At 39.0% G+C, this 23592-nt stretch overlaps 5 protein-coding genes across 8 annotated transcripts; 2 read left to right on the forward strand and 3 right to left on the reverse strand.

The window, feature by feature from the left end:
- Window positions 1-1881: 1881 nt before the first annotated feature.
- On the forward strand, window positions 1882-3934 carry LOC129373732 (cytochrome c oxidase subunit 6A, mitochondrial). 3 transcript variants are annotated; one of them, XM_055051796.1, is made up of 4 exons: window positions 1882-2008; window positions 2828-2935; window positions 3545-3681; window positions 3755-3934. In XM_055051796.1, exons 2-4 carry the CDS (start codon window positions 2860-2862, stop codon window positions 3842-3844), a joined length of 303 nt encoding a protein of 100 aa, XP_054907771.1. In that variant the 5' UTR covers window positions 1882-2008; window positions 2828-2859; the 3' UTR covers window positions 3845-3934. The 3 variants fall into 3 exon arrangements, with proteins under 3 accessions (XP_054907771.1, XP_054907772.1, XP_054907770.1); XM_055051797.1 differs by having other exon boundaries at window positions 2852-2935; XM_055051795.1 differs by having other exon boundaries at window positions 1883-2008; window positions 2860-2935.
- Window positions 3935-4514: 580 nt separating this feature from the next.
- armc5 (armadillo repeat containing 5) lies at window positions 4515-12028 on the reverse strand. Its single transcript, XM_055051798.1, has 7 exons — window positions 11142-12028; window positions 11035-11065; window positions 10675-10785; window positions 9050-9938; window positions 7929-8623; window positions 6961-7093; window positions 4515-5964 (listed from the first exon to the last, which is right to left on the reverse strand). Exons 1-7 carry the CDS (start codon window positions 11520-11522, stop codon window positions 4842-4844), a joined length of 3363 nt encoding a protein of 1120 aa, XP_054907773.1. The 5' UTR covers window positions 11523-12028; the 3' UTR covers window positions 4515-4841.
- Window positions 9786-14900, forward strand: si:dkey-66i24.7 (uncharacterized). 2 transcript variants are annotated; one of them, XM_055051801.1, is made up of 2 exons: window positions 9786-9944; window positions 13532-14900. In XM_055051801.1, exon 2 carries the CDS (start codon window positions 13585-13587, stop codon window positions 14119-14121), a length of 537 nt encoding a protein of 178 aa, XP_054907776.1. In that variant the 5' UTR covers window positions 9786-9944; window positions 13532-13584; the 3' UTR covers window positions 14122-14900. The 2 variants fall into 2 exon arrangements, with proteins under 2 accessions (XP_054907776.1, XP_054907775.1); XM_055051800.1 differs by lacking the exon at window positions 9786-9944 and adding an exon at window positions 12191-12509.
- LOC129373734 (uncharacterized) lies at window positions 14772-17813 on the reverse strand. Its single transcript, XM_055051799.1, has 3 exons — window positions 17409-17813; window positions 16413-16644; window positions 14772-15751 (listed from the first exon to the last, which is right to left on the reverse strand). Exons 1-3 carry the CDS (start codon window positions 17706-17708, stop codon window positions 15018-15020), a joined length of 1266 nt encoding a protein of 421 aa, XP_054907774.1. The 5' UTR covers window positions 17709-17813; the 3' UTR covers window positions 14772-15017.
- Window positions 17814-18573: 760 nt separating this feature from the next.
- elob (elongin B) lies at window positions 18574-23402 on the reverse strand. The gene is made up of 4 exons (XM_055051802.1): window positions 23296-23402; window positions 21637-21771; window positions 20658-20766; window positions 18574-19659 (listed from the first exon to the last, which is right to left on the reverse strand). The coding sequence occupies exons 1-4, from the start codon at window positions 23296-23298 to the stop codon at window positions 19547-19549; spliced, it is 360 nt and encodes a 119-aa protein (XP_054907777.1). The 5' UTR covers window positions 23299-23402; the 3' UTR covers window positions 18574-19546.
- Window positions 23403-23592: the final 190 nt, after the last annotated feature.

The raw sequence follows: 23592 nt of genomic DNA on the forward strand, positions 1-23592 counted from the left end.
TGAGACGGCAATTCATTTCTGTTTGGAACAAAAAGAAAACATTTAGACAGCCGGCTGTACGACTGTCTGACTTCACCGCTGGCTCCTGTTTCAGTTTGACCCGCTGCCAGGAGCTCCAGACAGAAATGACAAAAAAACTGCAAATGTGCTGCTGAGAGAGGGAGGACAAATATCCAACACTAAAAATACAAGAAAAGCATTTAAAACATGAGCAAAAGGTTTTCTTTTTAACTCTGGACATGAAACAAACTTTTAAAATGTTAGCGTACACACTGACTTCAGCATTGCTGTGGATCATTGTAAAGGCGGTGAGTTTGCTTTTTGAAGCATGTAGATCCAACTGCAGACATCAAATTCAACCCTGTGGTTAATATAAATACACAGTAACCTGGGGTCAAGATGTTTTACGGTAAAGAAGACAGCAAGTAATTCTGCTGATTATTTAAAGGGCATCTGTTCTGCAAAATTAACTTTTGCATTTTTTTTTTTTACTTCCATTTGGAACACTTAAAAAAAACCCAGAGACAGTTAGTTAATGTTTTTTGGAGTCTGGAAAACAAGCCGTTTCAAAGATCTCCCAATTTTTAAGTCACATTCTGTGGGTACTCCACCGTTACCTAGCAACCCCAGCAGAGTTCCACCCGTTACCTAGCAACCCAAAGAGGAGTTTGAGCACCTTTGGTCAGCTGGTCTTACCGCTGTATCCACTGTACAATGGCTGCTGGAAATAACAAGTGTTTTGTTGTTGACTTACCATCCAAAAATCACTTGGTGCATTCTTGTTGGTTGTGCAGAAGGCTCCACTTCTGCTTTTCAAAGGCATACAGTTGTATAATTGTGCATCTGTTTGCAGCTATTTTTACATGCGATAGTAAACATTGAGTTGGGGGTTCACTTTAAATCCAATTAACCATAACAGGTTAATTGGATTTAAAGTGATAAGAGGCCCTAAAACATCTAATTCTGAACTGAGCAGAATAAAATCTCATCATATAAGAACCATTTTATACTAAAACTGTAATGGATATGTTTTGTATAGGCCATAAACCTATTCTGACCCGCTTAATATTTTTGTAACCACATACATTGAACCTTAATATAAAAGTGATGTGCAAATATTAACGTGTCGGTCAAATCAATTAAATTTTCACTTGTGTAGGACCAAATCACACCAATGTGAAAAGATGTTAAATATTGTAATATTTTGAGAAGTAATATTAGAACACAGGGTAAAGTAACACTTTAACAGATAAATGGTTAGATTTGTCTATGGATTCAGAACCGGACCTTTGAGGACATTCATGATCTTGATTCAGCCTGGAATGAGAAACAACTTGTCATTACAACAAAACAGTTCATCCACAGTCATCAGTCGCTATGCTAACTAGCCTTGCTAACTAGCCTCAGCATTCAGGACAGGCTTCGTACAAAGCAGAAGTGGAGCCTCCTGCAGCAAGTTGTTTCTGGATGGAAAGTGATTGTAGCAGTGATAAAGGGGGGATGAACAGCACCGCATGGAGGTGATTGACAGCATTAAGACCCGCCTCCTGGCTCTGATTGGTTGTTTCTAGTTAGAACTGGGAGAAAACAGAGGAGCTTGATTTTTTTCACAAAATTTTACAAAGTATTTTTTTTATCTTGCTCATAGTGTAAATATTTTAATATCCTCAAAATAAGACAAAACAAAATTACAAGAAACTTTTCATAAACTCATAAAATTTCCTTTAAGTCAACAATTGCTTAATATTAATGAAAAAGCTTTTGTTCTACATGCAGATTATTTCACTCAAAACAAGTCTTGTGGAAATGTGCCAGTGGTAGAAGCTGCTATATCCTATCAGCTGCGACTTTGCACTTTGCCAAATATAAACCGAGTTTCTTGGCCGAGCGACAGACTGACATGGGGAGGAGTCCGGCACGGTCGGTTCAGCTCAGGACAGACTGAAGGACAAACAAGCAGAAAACAGCGTCTGTAGTGAAACCTCGACAGAACAAATCTCCTGAAGCGGTGAGTTTACTCAGGATTGTATCTTTTCAGTCTTAATCGACTCACCTGTTGTCTCGAGTTTTTGCAAATGGACCAGATACACAGCAGAAACCTAAAATATTACAGAGTATTTTCTTCTAGTTTCTGGTGCAAATATTTCATCACACTTGGAATAAGACAAAAAGTAACTTTCAAGTTACTTTTCAGCAAGATAGGAGCTTTAAGTAAATAATTCCTTAATATTAATCTAAGATTATTTCCTTTAAAGTACAAAATTTCCCCTTGATTTTAGTTAAATATTTTAACAATGACAATATTTAATCAATATTCATGAATTGTTGACGTGAATGAAGCTCCTACATCTTGCTTAAAAGTTACTTGAAAGTCAGTTTCATCTTATTTTAAAGTGTACTGAGATATTTGCACAAGAAACTGGACAAAAATATGTTTGTTTTTGCAGTGAAAGTTCAACTCGTAGATTATTTTACTTATAATAGCACATGTTTCCATGTTATAAGTGGAAAATCTGCTGGTGGAAGCAGCACTTTTGAACATTAAGGAATTATTTGCCTATATAAAGCTGCTATAACTTGCTGGAAAATTACTTGTATGTTAGTTTTGTCTTATTTCAAACATAGTAAAATATTTGCACAGCTAGAAACAGTTCTTCATAAGATTTTGTGTTTGATTGTGAACCAAATCTGAAATGTCTAAATCAGTTCTCGTGTTTGTTATGATTGAATTAACTGTTGATTTCTGCCTCTTCTTACATTAGACCATACATTTTACCACAGTAGATTATTCAGCTGTTTTAAAACTGTCAAAGTTTTATTTTTACAGCAGAAAATACCTAATTCCTTCCACTCCTGCAGATGTCGTTGTCTCCAGTTGCTTTGGCAGCTCGGCGAACGCTCGCTGCTGCGTCACACGCGAGTCACGAGGGAGGAGGTGAGCGAGTCTTTCCTGACCTTTTAACCAAACGCAGCACCCCAATGTACAACTACACATTAGATCTATTGTGGACAAAAAAGTAGGAGTAAATTAAGTTTAGGTTAATCTCAGACGTTTTCTAGCAAAGAAATTAGAAATTTTGAGCATGGAAAATCAAAAAAATTACAAGGAAATTTCTGCAGACCACAAGTTTGAAATTTGCAAAAGAAAAAGATGAAGAAAAAAACCCTGACATTTTGAAATTTATCCCAGAAATTTTTAAATGTATACATTTTTAAAGTTTAACCTTTTCTAAAAAAAAAAAAAAAACAAAATCCCCTGAAATTTTTAAGATTGATCTGAGAAATTTTCTAGAAAAAAATCTCAAAATGAAACTCTTTGACCATTTTTGAAACTCAGAAATTTCTTAATCTAACAAATTTTGTTTTTCAAGCAATTTTGTGACTTTTGAAACTCAGAAAATGTGCACATTTTTCATATAAAATGGTATATCTCTCAAAGCTCCAGAGACTTTGCTCATCTTGATCTACAATGATCTGTTTTTGAGTCGCACATGCAAACCCACTTTTTCTCCTCTGCATTCGATCAATTTGTTTGTTTCCGCAGCAAAAACCTGGAAGATCCTGACCATCGTTCTGGCTTTCCCCGGCGTCGGCGTCTGCATGGCCAACGCCTTCATGAAGGAGCATCACCATGAGCAGCCGGAGTTTGTTCCGTATTCACACCTGCGCATTCGCACCAAGGCGAGTTTGCAAACAGTTTTAATTTCCGTTTAAAACAACAATAACTGTTTTATGCTGATTTGCCTTCTTCCAGAGATTTCCTTGGGGCGATGGAAACCACACGCTGTTCCACAACTCTCACGCAAACGCTCTTCCTGACGGCTACGAGGGCTCAGATCACTGATCACTATTATTATTGATTATCTGAGCTGCTTCAAATACACCGACGGAACAAAAACCTGCACCGCCAACAATAAAACAACTTCATCCTGGATTCAGCTGCTTCTGGTTTTACTTATTCATAAGAAAACGTGCATCAAGCATCAGATATCCTTTAGGCTTTTTAGTATATTAAAAATTATTTGTTGCATTTTGGAACCAAATATATGTTTGAAACAAATAATCACAACTAATCGGCGTCTAATTCGACTAATTTAGTTTTCCTGGCATTTAGGAAATAGAAACAATTTTGGTCATTCTAGCTGACCTAAAATATGAGAAATTGTGTCTGACTTAACTTGAAACGGTGAGAAAAAAAAAAGTATTTTCATTGTCTTTAAATTCCTCATTTCAACTGCAAATGATGTTTTCCAAATTTAGACTTTAAATCAATATTAGAGAACTTCATTACAAAACTATGCAGTTTGATCAAGCAAGAATGTTTCCACCAAAAAAATTCACATTCGTGTTCAACAGTCGTTTTGAGATTAATTTAAGAAATTTTCTAGAAAAAAAAACTTTGACAGAAATGTTTGTTTTTGTCTAGAAATAGTTCTGAGAAAAATCTCAACAGTTGATGGTTTTTAAAAGCAAATTTTAAACTTTTCAAATTAAAAAAATAATTATTTTTAGACACCTTCAGACTTTTTGGCAGAAATTGGATGTTGTGATGCTGAATATGCATTTTATAAAAGCAAAAAATAAACGACAGTGAATTGGTGTGATAATATATTTATATGGCACAGCTCATATGCGTCTTCCATTTAATATCATCTTTATGTACAAAATAAACACCAAAGAAATTAATTTTGAAAATAAAAATACCCCCCAAAAAAAGCATTTTAAGAGATTTAACATTTTCTTTGATTGCATTGAAATAAAAAATAACGAATGCTTTGAAAATGATGGACATAAAGCACCGCTTATTTATTTTATTTTATTTTCTGAAACTGAAGCAGATTTCAGACCAAAGCCGCAGAAACGAGGCTCAGCAGGTCCCGCTTCAGAGTCTCCAGACAGTCGGCCTCTCTGGTCAGTCTGCGAAGGCAATCCGCAAATGGACCGGGTCGGTTCTGGAAGCCCAGCAGCATAGCAAGGCAGCCCCGGCCCAGAGCTGGGTAGCTATAGCGCTGGGAGAACCAGTACAACTGGGGAAGCGACGCCACCAAACCAGTTAACGAGGCAGACTGGTCCTCTTTTGATTTGGACCCAGAAAGGTCCGTGTTCTGGTCTAAACTCCCGCTGAGTCCAGAGAACGACGCGTCTCTTTCATCCACTTTTTCAGGCAAACCGTTTTGTTTTTTGGTCGGCGGCGTCGCCTCTGGCTCCGACGTTGGATCAGAACTTTTAGCGATGTGGGTTTTGTGTGACTGATTGGACCCATCGGACCAGGATTCGAGAAATGACAGAAGAACTTCCTCCAACTCCCTCTGCAGGTCGAGAACCAGAAACCTGGATGCGCCGATCATCGCTTCGCCGAACGGGGATTTCTGGAAACCTCCAGCTGAAAGCGACTCGGCCCGTTCCAGTCCGTCCAGAACCAGCGAGTTTAAAGTCTGACATCCCCCTCTGGTTTCCGGGTCCGAACCGAAGCGACAGCCGTGCAGGTAATGCAGCGGCGGCAGCAGCGTACCTGCGCTCACGTCTTTGATACGAATGGCTTCGTCCGCGTTGCGCTGGGCTTCTTCTCCGAACCCGCCTCTCAGCAGAGCCCGGAAGTATTCAGAACCGGCTCCGGCCACGGCCTCCCGGTTGGCTGGGAACCGGGTCGCATCGTCGAGCTCCAAAACCAGGTCAAAGTCCGAACTCCCGTACGGACAGGACGAGTCTTCCAGGCGAGGCTTCTTCAACGGCGGCGGGGAAGCTCCGGCAGGAGTCGGGTTTGGGTTCTTGTCGACCGGTTTGGGTTTAACGGAACCAGTCAGAGCAGAAAGGCATCCGAACAGGAGAGGGAAATACTGAGAAGTCACATCTGAATCCAACTCGTCTTCTTCCTCATCATCATCAAATGCGCAATCCAAAGGTTTCAGCGCCGCAAGGAGACCGCCGCAATCCAGGAGAAGCTTCTTCAACAAAGATTTGTTGCTGTTGGACGAAAATAAAGTGAAATATCTCCTTAAAGGTGCAGTAACACTTTTTAAAAAGTATATATTTTTAAATATTTGTTGAAACTGTCATCATATTGAGAAATATCAGATATGTGAAAAGATAAAAAAAACAACCAATCAGAGCGAGGAGGAGGGTCTTAGCGCTGTCAATCATGTCACGTACTCGCTGCTAAATGTGCTAATGACAGAGAAACATCTTACCATCACAGGAAACTATCTGAATAATTGTGATTGTTTATTGAAATGGTCGTCAACTAAAAAACTGATTAACCGTTAAGTGGAGAGCAGAAATTCAAAATCATAAAACAACAAAACTCCCAGACCAGCAATTAATACAAAATACACAAAAATATTTACGCTTTAGCTTTAATCTATTTTATAAGAAGTACATTTTAAATGTTTTAGTATTTTAAGCATAATTGGCAGATTGCTGCGTAAAGTGTTTTATTATAATTAGTCATCAGAATAATTGATGACTAAAATAATCGCTAGTTTTATATTTTGAAATGCTTCTCATACATCCTTAAAAATCCCCCAGTCTGAATAATGTAGTTTAATGTATAAACTATAAAAACTTATGCGGATCAATGTTAATGAGAAATTAGAATTGATAAATATTCAAAAATAAAATAAAAAATGTTCTCTAAGTTTTGTTGCATTTTTAGAAATATAAATAATTCTCATAATTCTAACAAAAAACAAGAAAAGTTTAGTTTAACTGCAAAACTTGAGATTTTTTTATTAAATGTATGAAAATATCTGGTTTCAACTGTAAAAGTTTCCAAATTTGTGTTTCATTGCACTTTATTATAAAACTCTGCAGTTTAAATTTCACTTCTGAGGAAAAATAAGTGCAAAATCATCCAAAATATAAAGAAACATTTTAATGAAAGGAAATTTACAACAATCGGAGGGTTTAAATGACAACCGAAGAGTAAAACAGCGTCCCGTATCTAAAAAACGAGGTACTCGCCTGGTGATGAATGGCAGAGACAGAGCGCAGTTCATCCTGTCCGACTCAGAACCGGACAGCATCACGTGGGTCAGAACGCCAGAACCGAACCCGGACTCACACTGGACACGCAAATTAGTCAGCAGCGCGTCACCTACGGAGAATAAGGCTCAGTTCAATTCTAATCAAATTATTATCTCTATTTTCATCATTTCATATGGAGTATTTAATAAAGAAAATCTATTATTCGAGTAATTGAATTTAAAAAAGGTACATTCTGCTGATTTCTCATTTAACCACTTAAACTTTCATATTTAATATTAAATATATGTAAAAAAATGCAAATAATTCAATTACCTTTCCTAAATAAGAAACTGCCACAATATCCTTTAGTTCACACATGGTTATTTGTAGCAAATAATACAAAAAAATACTTAAATAAGTTTCAGTTATGGGTAAGGCTAATCTGTTCCAATTAACCAATTAATAATTAGACAGCAAAAGGTGATTAATGACAGAATTTTACAGTAATTGAGCCAGGTTAAGCTTAAATTTTGCCAATTGTGGATTTCTGGGAAGAAAATATTTACAGACAAGAAAGAAATTTTTTATTTTAAGTGCAAAATGTTTCTATTTTGTTTTTATTTCTGCTCTGAGTGTTTTTCTTTTACCAAATGGCCTTTTTCTTAGTCTGTATGTGGCAGTTAATGATTAATCAATTACAAAATTAAATTAAATGACAGTTCAGTTACAATAAAATGTTTATTTTCTCATTTTAAAAAAAGAGTTTAATTATTTATTTTCATATTTTAATTTATTTCTTATATTGTATAAAAGGCTTAAGAAGTTAAATGAAAAAATCTGCAGAAGGTACAATCAATTTACTTTTTAATTAATCATCAGAAATAATCAATTAATTGTGAGAATAATAAATAAACCGATTAATCAACAGCTGAAACAATGATTAGTTGCAGCCCTCCTGCTCTTACCGAGCTGTTTCACTTTGGTCTTCACTCTGTCCGTCTGCCTTTGTCGTCCCCCTGACCCGTCTTCGTTTGCGCAGAGACGGTGGCGAATCAGCGCCACGGAACCGGTCCGAACCAGTGCCTGCAAGCAGCTCGGGTTGCAGCTCAAGCGGCAGAGCATGCGGAAGCACCTGCTGCTGGGGTCCTGGTGCTGGGTGAGGTAGCAGAGCAAGCCGGACATGACGGCCGAGCTGACCAGCGCCGCACTGGGGTCGCTGGCGTGCGAGAAGCGGGACAGCAGCAGCAGGATGGGCGACTCCGGCGTCCAGGGCTCGGGGTGGTAGGGGTGATGGTACCCCCCGGATCGGGGGACCGAAGGAGGGCTTTCTAAAGACACTTTAGCTAAGGAAGCTGCTGAAAGAGAGCGCCGCCGTTTCTGTGAAGAGGAGAACTTGGATGGGGAAACGGGGGAGGAAGCAGCCAAGGTTTGGAGATCGAAGGAAGAGCAGGAGGAGGATGAAGTAGGTGGCAGAGGTGATTTTTTGGAAGCAGAGCTGGATGAAGTCGGGGTTTTAGGCGAAGGGCTGCAGTCTGGGTTTGGGGAAGAGGTTGGAAACGAGAAAGATGAGGTGTGAAGACTCCCCCATTCCGCATCAGCACAGGAGGAATCCAGCAGCTCTCCTTCAGACGAGATCAACCCCTCAGAAAGCAACCAGGACCTGCAGAGGCGACATTCAGGCTCAGCATGCCATCAGCACCACCATGACTTCAGTGTCTAAATACTTCAATCTCTTAATATTGCAACTTTATTCTCTTAATTTAATTATGGTTCTAATACTCCATCAGAGTAAGAGGTTACTGTTTATTATATTTTATAAATATGTCCAGGTCTAATAATGTGAGAAAAGTAATAATTTTCTGTTTATTGAGTCACAATTAAATACATCTGACACACAAAATAATGTTAAAGTTTAATTACTTTTTGTTTAAATTCACCATATTATGAAAAATTTGGCCTTTTGTGTTATGGAAAGGCAGCTGTCTCTCTTGATTCAAGAGAAAACTCAGGTTTTTAATGAAATGGCTGCTTATAATCAACATTCGATTAACTCGTTAATCAATTACTCTGATTATGTTTTCCATACCTGAGGCTTAAGAAGCTGGAAGAGCTTTGCTCCCTCCCGGCCTCCTCCCTCCTGAATCCCTCAGGCGGCGGGAAGTCAAACGACTCCAAACAGGAGGAGGGCAGCAGCTCGTTGTGAGCCATGTTGGACGCTGCGCTCACGTCCGCCCTCTCCGCTGCGTGTTCCTCTCCTCTGGCGAGCTTCGCCAGCCGTGCGACCAGAACAGGAACCAGGCCCAGCTCCTGCAGCTGCTCCATCGCAGACTCATCAAAAACAAAGTCCACACAGGCCAGGATGGCGAACCTGGACAGCGGGTGATTCTGGTGGGATGACAGGAACGTCATAAGAACCTCCAAACCGCCGTTTTCTTTCACCTTGGCGCGGTTCACCGCCTCTTTGCAGCACAAGCATAAAGCCTTGAGGAAGACTCCGGATCTGAGCGGGTCCTTCTTCACCTCCTCTGTGAACCTCTGAATGACCCCCAGCGACCCCACCAGCGGCCGCAAGCAGCCCTGAGAGCAAACGTTAGCTAGCGTTTTCAGCGCCAGCTCTTCGAAATGTTCGCCGGACTCCCCCGTCGCCATGACACCAAGCTGCGTCAAGATGCCCGAGCGGGAAACTTCCCTGGCGCATTCGACGCCGCAGCCCCTGGTCAGCTCATGGAGGGTCCGCAGGGTGGCGCGCCGCAAACCGGGGGGGTATTCTGGGGCGATAAGGGGGGCGAGGGCCGACAGTGTCCCCTGGGTGAGCAGCGAGAGGCGGTTGGGCGGCGAGTCGGAGAGGTAGAGCAGCGCTCGAGCAGCGGACTGGGCGCATTCCAGTTTGGGAGACGAGTCAGAGGGCGGAGCCACGGTGGGAGACGACAGAGCGGACGACAACGACACGCAGAGGAGGAGGAGAGGAACGCCACCTAGAGGTGAGTAAAGAAACAATTAGAAATGTTTTATCCAGATGGGCTGCAACTAAAATTTTTTTGAATAAAAAAACTCAATGCAAAAACACAAAACCCAAGTAATTTTACTCTCTTTTCTAGTAGAAATATTACATTTGAAATAAGACAGAACAAACATCTTTTCAGCGAAATCTAGCAGATTCTTTTCAGAGGATAATTTCTTTTGAGCTTTTCATCAATATTAAAGAATTATTTACCTAAAAAATGCTCCTATCTCTTGCTAAGTTACTTTTTAAGTGCCGTTGCACATTCATCAGAAACTGCAGCGCTAAGACCCTCCTGGTTTGACTGGGAACCGTTCATTTCTTCAAATGGAAATAGTAGCTCAGCTATTTCTGTCCAGGCCCAAATGCACACCACACGTTTCAGACTGCTAAGTTAAATTTTGACTGTCTTTGAAGAAGGCTGCATAGTATTACTGCAGTTTATCTTACAGTTTGCAAATCGCTTTAGGAGCAATGTGAATTTAATATTAAACATGCTTTAATTAAATTCCAGCCATTCTTTTGCAATATTTTTATTCCAAACAATATAAGTTAGTATATTGTGCAGCTCTTATATAAATCAAAATTAGGCTTTACCTTTTGTTGTTTTATCATACAAACCCAAATAATACATATTTTTACTGTAAGGTTACATATGGAATTATTCACAGTTTTAAAGCTTCAGAAAAATAGAAACATTTTACAATTACCAGCAGAGTGGATGAGTGCAGAGCTCTCTGGGTCCATAGCCAAGTTCCCCAAAGCCCTGGCAGCCCGGTTCTGGACCGTCTCTAGAGCCACGTTTCTCTTCATTATGTCCACTATTAAAATTATCAAAAAGATTTTTTAGATTTATTAAAAATCAATGACTAGGGTGGAAATAGCAGCACGCATAAAAAAATCTAAACATAATGTAGAAGAGGGGTGTCCAAAGTGTGGCCTGGGGGCCATTTTTAGCCCTTTAAAGGATTTTTTTCGGTCCCTGACCACATAAAATTTGATGATAAGAATTTGGGCAAACCAAAGCAAGAAGTTTGAAAACCACAGATGAAGAAATGCTCTTCACTCACCGACAATGTTTATCCCCTCGAGCTTGCGCACCTAGAGTGGAAAACATAAAATATTTTAATGAGTCTAAAAATAAATAGGAATATGGGTTGTCTGAGTGTGATGTCACCTCTAAACGCGTTTCCAGCTCAGTGCAGCAGTTGGCCAGGATGCTGAGAGCCAGGTCCAGAACTTTCCTGGAGCACTGGGGATGTTTGAGCAGGTTCAGCAGGACTTTGAGTCCACCTTTCTCCCTGAACCTGGCGATGCCTGCCTTGTCGCCTTTGATATGCTGGGTCCTGATGGCAACTAGGGCTCGCCACTGATGCATCTTTGACCGTTTGTCTGTGTCTTTGGATGGGGTTGTCTGATGCTCAGCCCGTCCTGGTGACCCAGGTTCACAGAGGTGGGCCAAACACCAGGTCAAAGAGGACTCTGGGGTCAATGTTTGGCTTTCTTTGGGGGTTATTCTCGGCAGCCGCCCGTCACTTTTAACAGGTGATGAAGCCATGACTGATAAAACTGGCAGGTCGCGCGATAACTTATCCAAACTTTGCTATTGTTAGTTCAGCCAGAACACCGTTAGGCATCACAGGACACCACCAGTGAAGCAATAAGGCACAAAATCGCATCTTTCTTCACGTTTAACAATTGCAGAGTTACTAATTAACTAGCAACGCTCTTCAAAATGCTTAACGGGCTATGCACAAACTACAAATACCGATAAGACAATGGAAAGTTGTATCACCTGACGCCGCACTCCCTGATGGGAAACTGAGTCCCCACCCACAGGTCCGCTCCATTTAAAAAAGGCCTGCCGCTTGAGAAGGCCTAGAAACCACTATTCGACGTAATTGGCGTGTATCTGCAATACATCATTTTTTTTAAATTCAAATTGTAAAGACAGTGTTCTATTTTCGCAATGTTATGTTACCAGAGCTCGAATATATTTTGTGGGGAAAAAAGTGCAATCGCCTTCGCTAGCCGCTAACGCCATCTTTAGCCAAACAACAAAACGGGGGCGGTCTCCGCAGTGGAGCAGGGGCCAAAGAGGTGGGGCTGTGAGCGAAAGCTGGGAATTGTAGTTTCAGTTCTGATTCAATTCCACTATTCTATTTGACACCCTCCTTCTATAAAAACTACATTGCCCATGGCGATGCTATGCAGCGGCTCCCGTGAAACAACCAAACGCATTTAGGGCTTGTAGTTTGTTATGGGAATCTTTAAGGTTTAAAATACACATGAAGGACTACAAATCCCATATTACAAAAGATCGTCGTTGCAGCAATCGTTTAATGACGGGAAAAAAATTCATCGATGCATCTGTAAAGGTTGTTAAATTCCGCGATAGAGACACAGTTAGTGAATGAACACTTAAATCTTTCAGTGGGGATCTAGATTTAAAAAAATATGGAAGTAATTGAGGCGATAGTGATACAAAATGTAAATGCGGACGGAAAGGAGTCGGCTGCGTCCAGCAGCGAGAGGATAAAAGCAGGTTAGTAACAGAGTTTGGAGTTAGACATGTTTGAACCAGTCATCGCATGAAGCGAGGAGAGACTGATGAGCCAAGCGTGTTATCATTAAACTGCATCGAAATAAAAGACTTTTTCTTTCAACAAATTCACTTTAAATATATTTCGTCACATTTTCCGGTCTATTTGTTTTATTATTTTGTTTGAAATGATTATTTATTGACTATGAAATCCATCCTCAGGAATAGTAAGCTTCTTTGTTGACATTACAGGGTTGCGGAAACAAAGCAGTGCAACACATGTGGGCGCTGATTGAGGGGGGCGCCAAAACTGTTGCAGAAAAGTATTTTGAGTTAGCATTTTCTGTGTTTAGCAGCTATTTGCGCATGTAAATAATAAAATAAATAACAAAAACAGGTCACTTACTTGCCTGCCTAGTGTCCTGTTACATCCAGTACTTCAACGCTCCAATTAGGGCCACTCTATATTAAAAAATGGTACATTTTACATAAAATAAACAAATCTGAAATTTTAAGGTTGATCCAATAAATTTTCTTGAAGAATCTTGGAAAGTTTTGAGTTTGAAAAGTTGATATGAGAAACATTGAAGATAAAAAAAAAAAAAGAAAACTTCAGATTTTTGAGAAGTTGAAAATTTGGTTGAAAAACCTCATTCATGTTTTTGGAAGAAAAAAACTGGGAAATTTCTGGTTTTGAAAAGTTGAAAACTGACAAGGAAAATCAGAAATTTTCTAGAAAAATATTTTTCACATTTGTTTCTAAATTGTTGCTGAAATCATCAAAAAAAAATTCTTTAAAATTTTTTAGTTTTCAAGCTCAGAAATGCCCAAGTTCTCTTCTATAAAATCTTGGTTTTTTCTAGCAATTTTTAAATTTTTTTTTATCTCAGGCACTTCTGAGTTTTTTGGCAGAAATTTATTCCTCCTAGTTTTTTTTTAAACATCCCTAACACGCCATCCTGCAGTGCAGATATCAACTGCCACTAAAATTATGTTGGTTTTTTTTTGTTTGTTTTGTTTTGCAGAATTCATCTGGACTCTGCAAGCCACATGGCACCTGGTCAACACCCGGCTGGAAATGGATCAGGCGTTTGACCACCCAGTGTGCAAGAAGAAGAAGCTGTGGGAAGTGGTAGCAGAGAAGGTAAACGCCAAGCTGAAGGGTTCAGGGGTCACGGACATCACTGTTAAGGCCTACGAATGCGACCTGAAGTGGAGAAACATGCTGGCCACCTACAGGAAGAACACAGACCGGGCCCGGCGATTGGGCGTGGCCAGCGTCCACTGGGAGTTCTTCAAAGCCATGCATGAGGTTCTGGGTAAGAGCCGGGAGGAGATCGAAGCCCAGCGCCAGGCCAAGCTCAGCGGAACCAGAGTGGGAAAGGCCATCGCCAGCAAGAGGTTCACGCCGATCCTCCCCACGCCGCCCGCAGCAGCCGCTGCCGCCACCAACCGGCCCCCGCAGGACGTCCTGCAGCTCTACATGGAGCTGCAGGAGAGGAAGCTGAACATGTGGGCACAGCAGAAAGCGCTGGAGGAGAGGAAGATCGAGGCCATCAACAACCTGGCCCAGGCTATCTCCAGCCTGGCTCAGACCAACACATCAAAGGACTGACAGTAGTTCATGACACATCAGAGGAAAACCTCACTTTTCTTGTGTTACTGTAGCAAACTGACAATATAAAACTCTAAGCTTTTGTTTATGGTGCAAAACCGACTGTACATGCAATATCATAGCTCCTGCAACTGCTTGATAATGCAGCTGTTAGTTGTACGTTTTCTTTTCTACATGTCCCAAAGTTATTTATTTTTCTACTTAAATGAGTTACATTTGGTGTCTGAATATGAAAGAACACAAAAGAGCCACTAAAGAAAAGGTGAACATGATTTTTATACATAATCAGAATTATTCCTGTAACACCTGTCATGTTAAAATGTAATGTTTATAGAGCTGCTACTATTTACAGAAGTAAATATTATTATAAACGTGTCTGCATTATTATCAGAGGTGGGTGCCAAAAATGTAAAGTAGCACTACTTTAACTTATTATTACTCATAAAAAAAGAAAGGGAGAAAAAATAAATATTTATAGTTGTCCAAGAAATTACTCAAATAACAGTAAGAAAATGTTTGATAAAACAGCGATTCAAATACATAATGTAGTTTTTAAAAATTACATAATCAGATGGACCAGAATACAAAGCTATGAGGAAATATTGGTATTTTAACGAGCAAAATAAAAATAATATAAGATAATGAATCCATGCAAAAATAAATAATTTTCCAAATCGATTTCTTGCAGTACAAAATAAAGCTTTAACAAAAGCTGTTAATATTCTGTTGTCCAACACACAGAATAGTTGGACAACTGAAATAAAAGCCACTTTTTAGAATTCTGTCGTTTGTAATTTCTTTTTAAGAAAAAATGGATGTGTTATTAAAATATCGGAGATTTTTTTTTTTTTAAATAAATGTCCGATATGTATTTATTTATTACCATTTATATTCTGTCACGTGATTCCGGACTTAATGTTCCTCAGCAACAAATCGGACACAGCATCCCGTCTCTGAACTCCGTCCTCGTCTTCCTCCCCGTCCTCCTCCTCTTCCTCTGCGGTTCGAATGTTCTCCATTTCAGGATCCAGTCGAAGTTCTTGTCCCGTCCGCAGGAACACGTTGTGCAACACGCAGGCGGTCAAAACCACAGTTCTGGCCCGGTCATAGTTTCCAATGTCCAGATAGCTGAGCCGTTTAAATCTGGCCTTCAGGCCGTCGACGGCCCGGTCCAGGATCCGACAATGTTCCGCCAAGATTCGGTTGAAGACTTCCTGCTTCGGTCCGCAGCTTCCAGTGTAAGGGGTGAGGATCCGTTCCGATAGAGGGTATCCAGTTCTGGCGACAAGGCAAGAACCGGGTGGCATCAGCTGAGGGTTCTGTTTGAGTCGGTCTGTCAGTGTCTGGCCGCGGTCCGAATCAGAGCCGTTGCTGACCCTGCAGTGCAGGAACTGGCCTCGTCGGCTGCAGACCAGCTCCAGGTGTAACCAGCGGTCCGGATGGGCCGCCATCTTGAGCCTCTCCTCCGCGGGCCCCAGCCTGTCCAGGTCATGGTTACCTGCAGGCAGGCGGATGGGAATCTGTGTGTGACCCAAAACTCCCAGGACCTGAGGAAGAACCCGGCCTTCATCCAGCTGATTCTCCACCAGCAGATCCGAAAATGGGAAAAGTGCCTCTGCAGCCTCTTCTCCTGGAAAACACACAGTTATTAAAACATTGATGCTCCAACATCATCCAAAAAATTACAGTTAAATGTAGTTTTATTACATGTATATAAGTTATACCAAAATAGAAGTTGTGTCATATATTTTTATCCAGTTGATGATTAATCAATTACTAAATTCGCTGATTTCAATAATTCATCACATTTAATTGTTTCAATATTGTGTATATGTATGTACACACATATATCTGTGTATATATAAAATTTGGCACATTCTTTTGCAGATTTTTCATTTAAATGCAACATTAGAAATAATTAATAAATAGACGTAAGTACTTCTATTTTTTTTCAATAAAGAAAATAAACATTTTATTGCCTAAGATGCAATAATGAATTATTCCTTTTTATAGGAAGGGATGCATCTGAAGCTGAAACAGAAAAGGTGCATAAAAGGACATTTTATTGGACAGAATTTGAATCGGGTGAAGCTAAAACTGAACATATTAAAAATGAAGCCAGTTTTATCTCCTTTGCAAAATACATGACTTGTGTTCAGTTTTGGTTTAGTTTCTAATGAAAGCCTGGCAAATGGCCTTTTTGTTGAGTCTACATACTCCAGTTAACTATTAATCGATTAACTGACTACTCTTTCAATATTCGATTGATTGTGTCAGCCCCAGGAACGAACCAAGCGGCCATCTGATTTGCTCGTCCGTTAGCGTGCTGATCCGCTCGCAGAAAGAGAAGAAGATCCTGTGGATGTTTCCTTTCTCCAGCTGGAAGCGGCGGGACACGGAGCGGTAGCTGACCCGTTCAGACAGCAGGGACAGAGACAGGAGGACGGTGCGGGACAGAGACAAGCGAGCGCGTCCAGCCAGTCGAGCCCCAGATGTGGAGCTTTGAAGCAGTTCTGAAATGTACTGGAAACAAAATAAATGGAACTGTGTTAGATATTCAGCAACAGATTAAATGGATCCACTATTTTGTAGATAAAATGTGTATTTCTTCCAATTTGCTGCAAATCTGAGGTAAATTCAAGGTTAAAAATTTTATATATAGGTTTAAATTTAAAGACATTAGTTTTGTCTTATTTCAAGTGCACTAAGATATTTGCACTAGAAAGTCGACTAAAATTACTTGGCAGTGTATTTATGTAAAATCAGAGGACAGTACAGTGGCCAGATATTGTACTAAAGTAAGAATAGCACTTCAACATATTTTGTCTCAAAGTAAAAGTAAAAAATAGCCATCCAAGAAATTACTCAAGAAAGAGTAAAACATTATTTCAGATTAACAATAATTTAGTACTTAAAAATTACATATTCAGACTAAAATCTAAAGTTAAGTTGTAATTTTGGTATTTTAAAATGAGAATAATTCATGCAAGTAAACTGAATCTGACAAAGGGAAATTTTTCCAAATCAGTTCTGTCAATAAAAACTTAAGAAACTAACAAAACTTGCAGGTTTTTTTGTCTGTCAGGTGAATTTTGGGCTCAAATGTTTGTTCGTCATTCAGTGAAATTATGAAATCTTATTTTACTCAAATAAGAGCAGCAATGCTTCATCATAAAATTACTCAAAATACTCCTAAAAGTACATTAAAATAAATAAGTTAAACTATAACTAGGGACTACCTAACTCCGTGTAAATATTAGAACTGAATATTAGCCCCTAACCCTAACCGTGACTGCTTCACTGTCCGCCGTTTCCTGCTGGTTCTCGGACGCTGTCGCTCCAGTCAACCCGGCCACTGTGGGTGAACCCCGGGGTCCAGGGCTCGGGTTGCCCCGCAGTAACCGAGGGTAAACGGCGGGAGAAGGCGGCTGCGCCTCGAGTCTCCGCAGCAGCTCGGCCTCCAGGATCTCTTCCACCGCCTGGTCCAGCCGGAGCTCCAGCTCCCCGGCTGACAGGGGCTGCCATTCCCGCTCCATCACGTCCAGAACCACTCGGCCCGCGGATGCAGCATGCTGCCTGAAGTCCATCTGAGCTCATGGAGAAACAGAACCCGGTTCGGTTATCCGAACAACGCAGAAACAACAAAGAGATCCATTTTGTCGAGCGGAAGTATGCTAACCACTAAGCTAATGTTTGATGCCTTCACGGAGTGTCGGAAATTTCTAAAGAAGCGCTGAAAAACAGAAATCGGAAAAATATTAGGAAAGTTTATTCAGCTATTAGTTTACTGCTAGGTATTTCACACATGAACACAAAAATAAAAACCCAAAAATAAAGCTAAGCTAAATATTTAGTGTAGGACATAAATATGTAGTTTGAAAAATCAACATTTAGCTTTGACTTAAACATTTATTTGGGAACTAAATATTTAGCTTCTTAAATAAACATTTAACTTGCGATCTAAATTAAGCTTGTGAATTAAATATTTAATCTTCCACAACAATTTTTTCAGATGTTACTCCTGGCGGAAACAACAAACAACCCTAACAGGAAGTAGTAGGATGACGTTTTTGGTTTTTTTTCCCCCGACATCTTATTCAGCTTACTCTTCATATGGAGTAAGATTGCTGCAAAACATCCGTGGCTTGCCATGATTTTTAGCGACTTATTACATGAACAAGCTTTTTCACGTGTGATTTGAATTTTCTTATTAAACGGTAGCACTGCAATTGCGAAATTGTGCATTTTCTACATTAGCGCAATATATGCAAATATTTGCACATATTTGTCATGGAAACGCAGTTGTTGCCTTACAGGCAGAAGGTTGCTGGTTCAAATCCCAGTTTGGTGTCTTTCTGCATAAAGCTTGCATGCTTTATTACCCAGATTATTTTTTTAGCTCACAATTGACCCATTACTAATTGTACATCAAAATACCACACTGCACAGAGATGAAAAACAATTGTTTTAATGTTAAATCAGTTACAAGTGCAATTCTGTTTTAACAGCCTGACTTTTCAAACATGCTAATAAAATGTGCTGAAACGGTTTCATTCCACTCCTCCAGGGTCAGATTTCCCTTCTTTGGGATAAAAAAGGACCATCGATTTAATTTGAGGTTTGGATCTGCATTAGCTAAATTTAGGGGAAACTGCAGCGATCAGTAAACTATAGCAGAGTGATACGATGGCCATTCAAGATGTTTTATGTCTCTAAAATATTTAAAATTTCCAAATGTTGGACAGTTAAACAACAGTTCATCAATAAATGAGTTCATTTTCAATATCTTTTGATGAAAACATTAACTACTGATTGGTAAAGAGTAATAAAAACCAGTGAATCTTTTTATTTTAGAGTGTTGTTCAGAAGTTTTGAAATACAAACGGTAACTTAGAAATTCATACACTCTTTTTTTATGGTTGCAAAACATCCAGGCAAAAGACAACAAGACAAAACAAAAACCTACTTTCAGTTTAATAAAGAAACACGCAAACACAAAACACTAAAAAAAAAAGCCACACTTAATCAATTAAAACTCTTTAGCCAGCAAAACAAAGACCGTGAGCAAGGCAGCTTTCACCTTCCTCTAAATAGTCTAGAATTCATTAAATAAGAGGTACGATTCTTGGCTTCAGCCGTCACTAATCCCAAGATGGCAGACAGTGTCGTGACAGGTCCGTCAGGTTTCTCTGCAGGATATCTTGTGAAATTTTTTTCTAACATGCCCTCGTTAATTTCAACACAAATAAACCACTTTAAGCTCCCCTTAGATTTAAGGGAAATCTCTAATTATTTATGCCTCGTTTGAGAATTGTTGTCAGGAAAATGTCATTCGGTGAGGCATCGCTTCCCAGAATTGGACCCCACCTGATGCCCTCCCTCCGCCCCGATCTGTGGACCGGTTGTTGTTTTATGGCTCCGTCCTTCACTGCACCGCCTGCTCGTTGGCTGTGCTTCCAGAGTCCTGAGGCTTCATGACGTCAGGAAGCTCCGGCGGAGTGGAGAACGACTCGATGCTCAGCGGCTCAAACGAATCATCTGGGAGAAGAAAGGGAGATGGAAAATGAGAAAACAAAAGAAATGTAAAAAAAATAAATCACCTGCAGACAAACCTGAAAGGCTTAAATATAAAATCTGATCTCTTTCATAACAGATCAGATTCTAATCTATTTTCTCACTTTCTTTTCTAAACAAATAAATGACAGAAAATGTCAGTGACAAAATCTTATGAGGTATTTTTCTAGTTTCTAATATCGTAGTGCAGTTGAAAGAAGACAAAACTAAGTAACTTTTCAGCTTATTTCTACAGCTGGCAGTTGAGTTAGATTTTAACTACTAACTTTTTAGAAGTTATTTCCAGTGTGCGAAGGCATTTGAACCAAAACCGACACCATAAATACTTAGTAAGACTAAGTAAGTGTATTTGCCGTGTAACCCTTCTTTGAGTTGTATGACAGAGTTTTATAGTTAGGCTACAATCATTTTTCTTTACTTATGAGAAAATAATTACAATATTAGCTGAATGAAAACACATTTTACCAGAAAAACATGTTAAAATTAAGAGAAAAAGTCATTTTAATGAGAAAAAAGTTGTAAAGATCAATCCATGTGGTTTTCTTTGAAATGCACTTGTTTGCTCAATCGTTTCAAATTTCTACTATTAGTAATAATTTGATGCTGATATATTAAAAGAGAAAGTACTTCTCAGAAAACTTGCCCCAAAGTATATCTTCACAGCATTCTTTGTTTTAATATTTTGTGTCGGAGTTGTAATAAAATTTGGCTTTATTCTCCTGATTCAAAAAAAATCATCACCTGCGTCTAATATTTTGCCGTTGAGTTCACCTGAATTCAAAGTTCAAATAAATAGAAACTGTAAAACACACCTATCAAAAAAAGACAGCTGCCAATCTGCCCTTAGTATTGGTGAAAAGAAATCTAGATTTTGCAAAAATTAAAATCCTCAAAAAACAAAAATTCCAGCCGTATGTCAGAGCTAAAGATGAATGAATGTTTCCGATCAGGGAGTGACTCACCGCTCAGACGAAGTGCTAACCCCACTGTGGCGGGAGCCTGAGGTCGGGCTGTTTGATTTGTGAAGCCACAATTTCCAAGAGTCTGACTGTCAGCGAGCACAACATCCTCCTGAAGGACACAAGAGCAAAAACAAACGGGAATTTTACAATCCAGAGTTCTTAAAAACCACATAAAATCCTTTCAAACATTTTAAATTACACTAACCAGCAGTAAACCGAAACTGGTTGTTTTTCTTCAGACTGAATACTTCTGGTAAGAACATCCCACACTGTTCCCTTTTTCTATTTGACAGCATTTGCACGCTTCCCATTTCTTGTCTTTTTCGCCACCTCCAGTTTATGACTCGCTCAGACTTGTTCACTGACATCTGCTCTTGTAATTGGCATCATAGATTTTGTAATTTCAGGACATTTTCCTCAAACACTGTAATAATAGCGTTGTAAAGCTACCCACCTGACATAATTGGAGGAAATGTGGAAGAATTCACTGACTGTCAACAACAATGCAAAATATATAAGTTAGAATGTGATTGATTTTCTCTTCATCTTCACCAACAAAAAACTAAGCATTTTTGCCTTTCAATTGTTCTTATTTATACAAAAGAATTAAACGTTCAGGATGATATTTAATCTGAAAGTCATGTTTATGTTTTACTAACCCCGAACCAGACATGTAAAGTCTTTGCACTTAAATCTAAAATTATTCACAGATTCTCATTCTATCGAGAAGTTTTGCTTCTCATGTAAAATGAGAAAGACATATTTCAAGAAATACTGATAAAAAGGGGACTCAATGACAGGGAAAAAATGCTATTATTTTAAATCATAACAAAAATAAACATTGGCATGTGCAGATTTTTTAACCACCATTGGACAGCAGCCCATTCTGGTTCATAACTGCTGCTAAAACTGATAAACATACCTTAGTATTTATATATTAAGGTATGTAATATGGGTGTTTTTAGGGATAATATTTCACCTTGAAAAGCATTTGATCTTCAGGTGGTCTCTTTAAAATGCCTTCAACAATGCGCTTCAGTTCATAGACTGTGGTCGACTCTTTAGCATCTGTGAAGATGGTTGTCTTGTTGCGTCGAATCATTAAAAACACATCCTAAAAAAGTAAAGCAGAAGTTAGACAAGAGAGATTTTATGCAAAATTAAAAATAATTTTTGAACACTTCATAACATGAAACACTGATAAGATTGGTCATTTATTCTGTAAAATTAATCAGAAATAATTATCTGTATTTCTTACTGTGATGCAAAACTTTATATCAATTTGTGAAACATTACGTCAAAGTGTCAAAACACAAAAATAGAGTTTTGTACTCCAAATAGCAGATAAAACCTGAAACAGATAACTTTTAAATTTACAACAAATTATTTAAAAGTCGACCTAAAGTCTACAAAATACATTTTAGAAATATTTTTCAAAGCTTTTTTGTGAATGTGGAACAGTTTAGGTTACCAAGCCAAGTCACACCTGGAACAAATTGTTCTACACAGATTACAGATGCAGTGGACATGGTCTATTAAATTATGCATTGAAATCTTTATTTGTGAGTAATTTTTAAAACATGTTTCAAACTGTGTTTCAGAGAATCTATTATGGATTCTGAATATATCAGTCCAGGTTAGTTTTGTCCAAATTCAATTAAATTCTTTGGGATTAATAAAGTAAGATAATTTATTAATCCTTGTGTGACATTAAATGTTACAGTTTTTGATTTGGTCTCTATCCTACACAACTTAACTCCGAAAAAGGTTTTAAAATTAACACTTGGTCTATTTAAGAAGCTAAACTATTTTCAATTAATCTCGATTTATTGTCATGACTATATCTATGTCTTATTCTCACAAACGTGAATCAATTTGCAGAAATAACTGCTGCATTTTAAGGGATACTTGCTCAATGTGAAATGATTGAGTTCAGGTTTTACCTATGTAAGTGACGTAAACAACTGAAGTTGTTCAAAGATCGTCTATCGATCATGAGAGCAGTAAAATCCCCCTTTTAATCAAGGAGGTGCAGTGCTTCTGTTGGGTTTATCACGATCAAACTGTTTAACTGCGATAGTGTTACACTATGCCAGTGGTTTAACCAAATATTAAGTTTTACTTCAAGCCACTATTATCCTAAACTACCAGGTTAAAAACACACATAATGTTTGAGTTCTTCTAACCTTAAATAATCTCTTGGGAGAAGATTCTCAGCACCACTTCAACATAAATAGCCGTTAAGGTTAGCTGAGCTACTTAGCTTCCTCGTCCTAATTTGTCAAACAGATTAAAAATACGTTTCTTGTTCAACTAGACATTATAAGTACATCATAGTTGGGCGATCTGTTCCTTGTCAGAAAAAACTGTCGCTGACTTCTCTTCAAACCAAACAACTACAGTCAGCTCCTTACAGCAGTTGTGTTGACGTTATTTAGCGGAAGCTAGCCGCTGTTAGCACGGGTTAGCTGAACAAAGACATCGGCTTTTAGATGGAGGTACGATGTTTAACGTGTTTTAACCGCAGATAAACCAACCGTTGACCGCTCGAAGAAGGGTTTGATGACTAAAACGAGTACGGTTTAGCGAATATACAGGGCGTTACACAGTGTGAACTGAGTCGGTTTTCCACACTCACCATTTCTTGCGGTTGGCTGCACACTAAAAAAAAAAAACTCCACTCTGCACAACGACAGACGTGATGTCACAGCGAGGTGCAATACGGGACGTCTACCAGAAGATGGCGGTGTTGCAGATGGTAAAAATGTGCACTGCCTGCTGACGTCATTGCTCCAGATTAAATTAGAATGATCAAAATTCTGAGGGTTTTTTCTTGTTGAAAAAGTTGACTTTTCTAAGGCTCCCATTTAAAAAAATTTAAAAAAAAAGTTTTTTAAAATAAAAATAATTAAAAAAAAAACGTCTGAATTTCTGT

The sequence above is a fragment of the Poeciliopsis prolifica genome, unplaced genomic scaffold, assembly GCF_027474105.1.
Source record: "Poeciliopsis prolifica strain line A6 unplaced genomic scaffold, Auburn_PproV2 SCAFFOLD034, whole genome shotgun sequence".
NCBI lineage: Eukaryota > Metazoa > Chordata > Actinopteri > Cyprinodontiformes > Poeciliidae > Poeciliopsis > Poeciliopsis prolifica.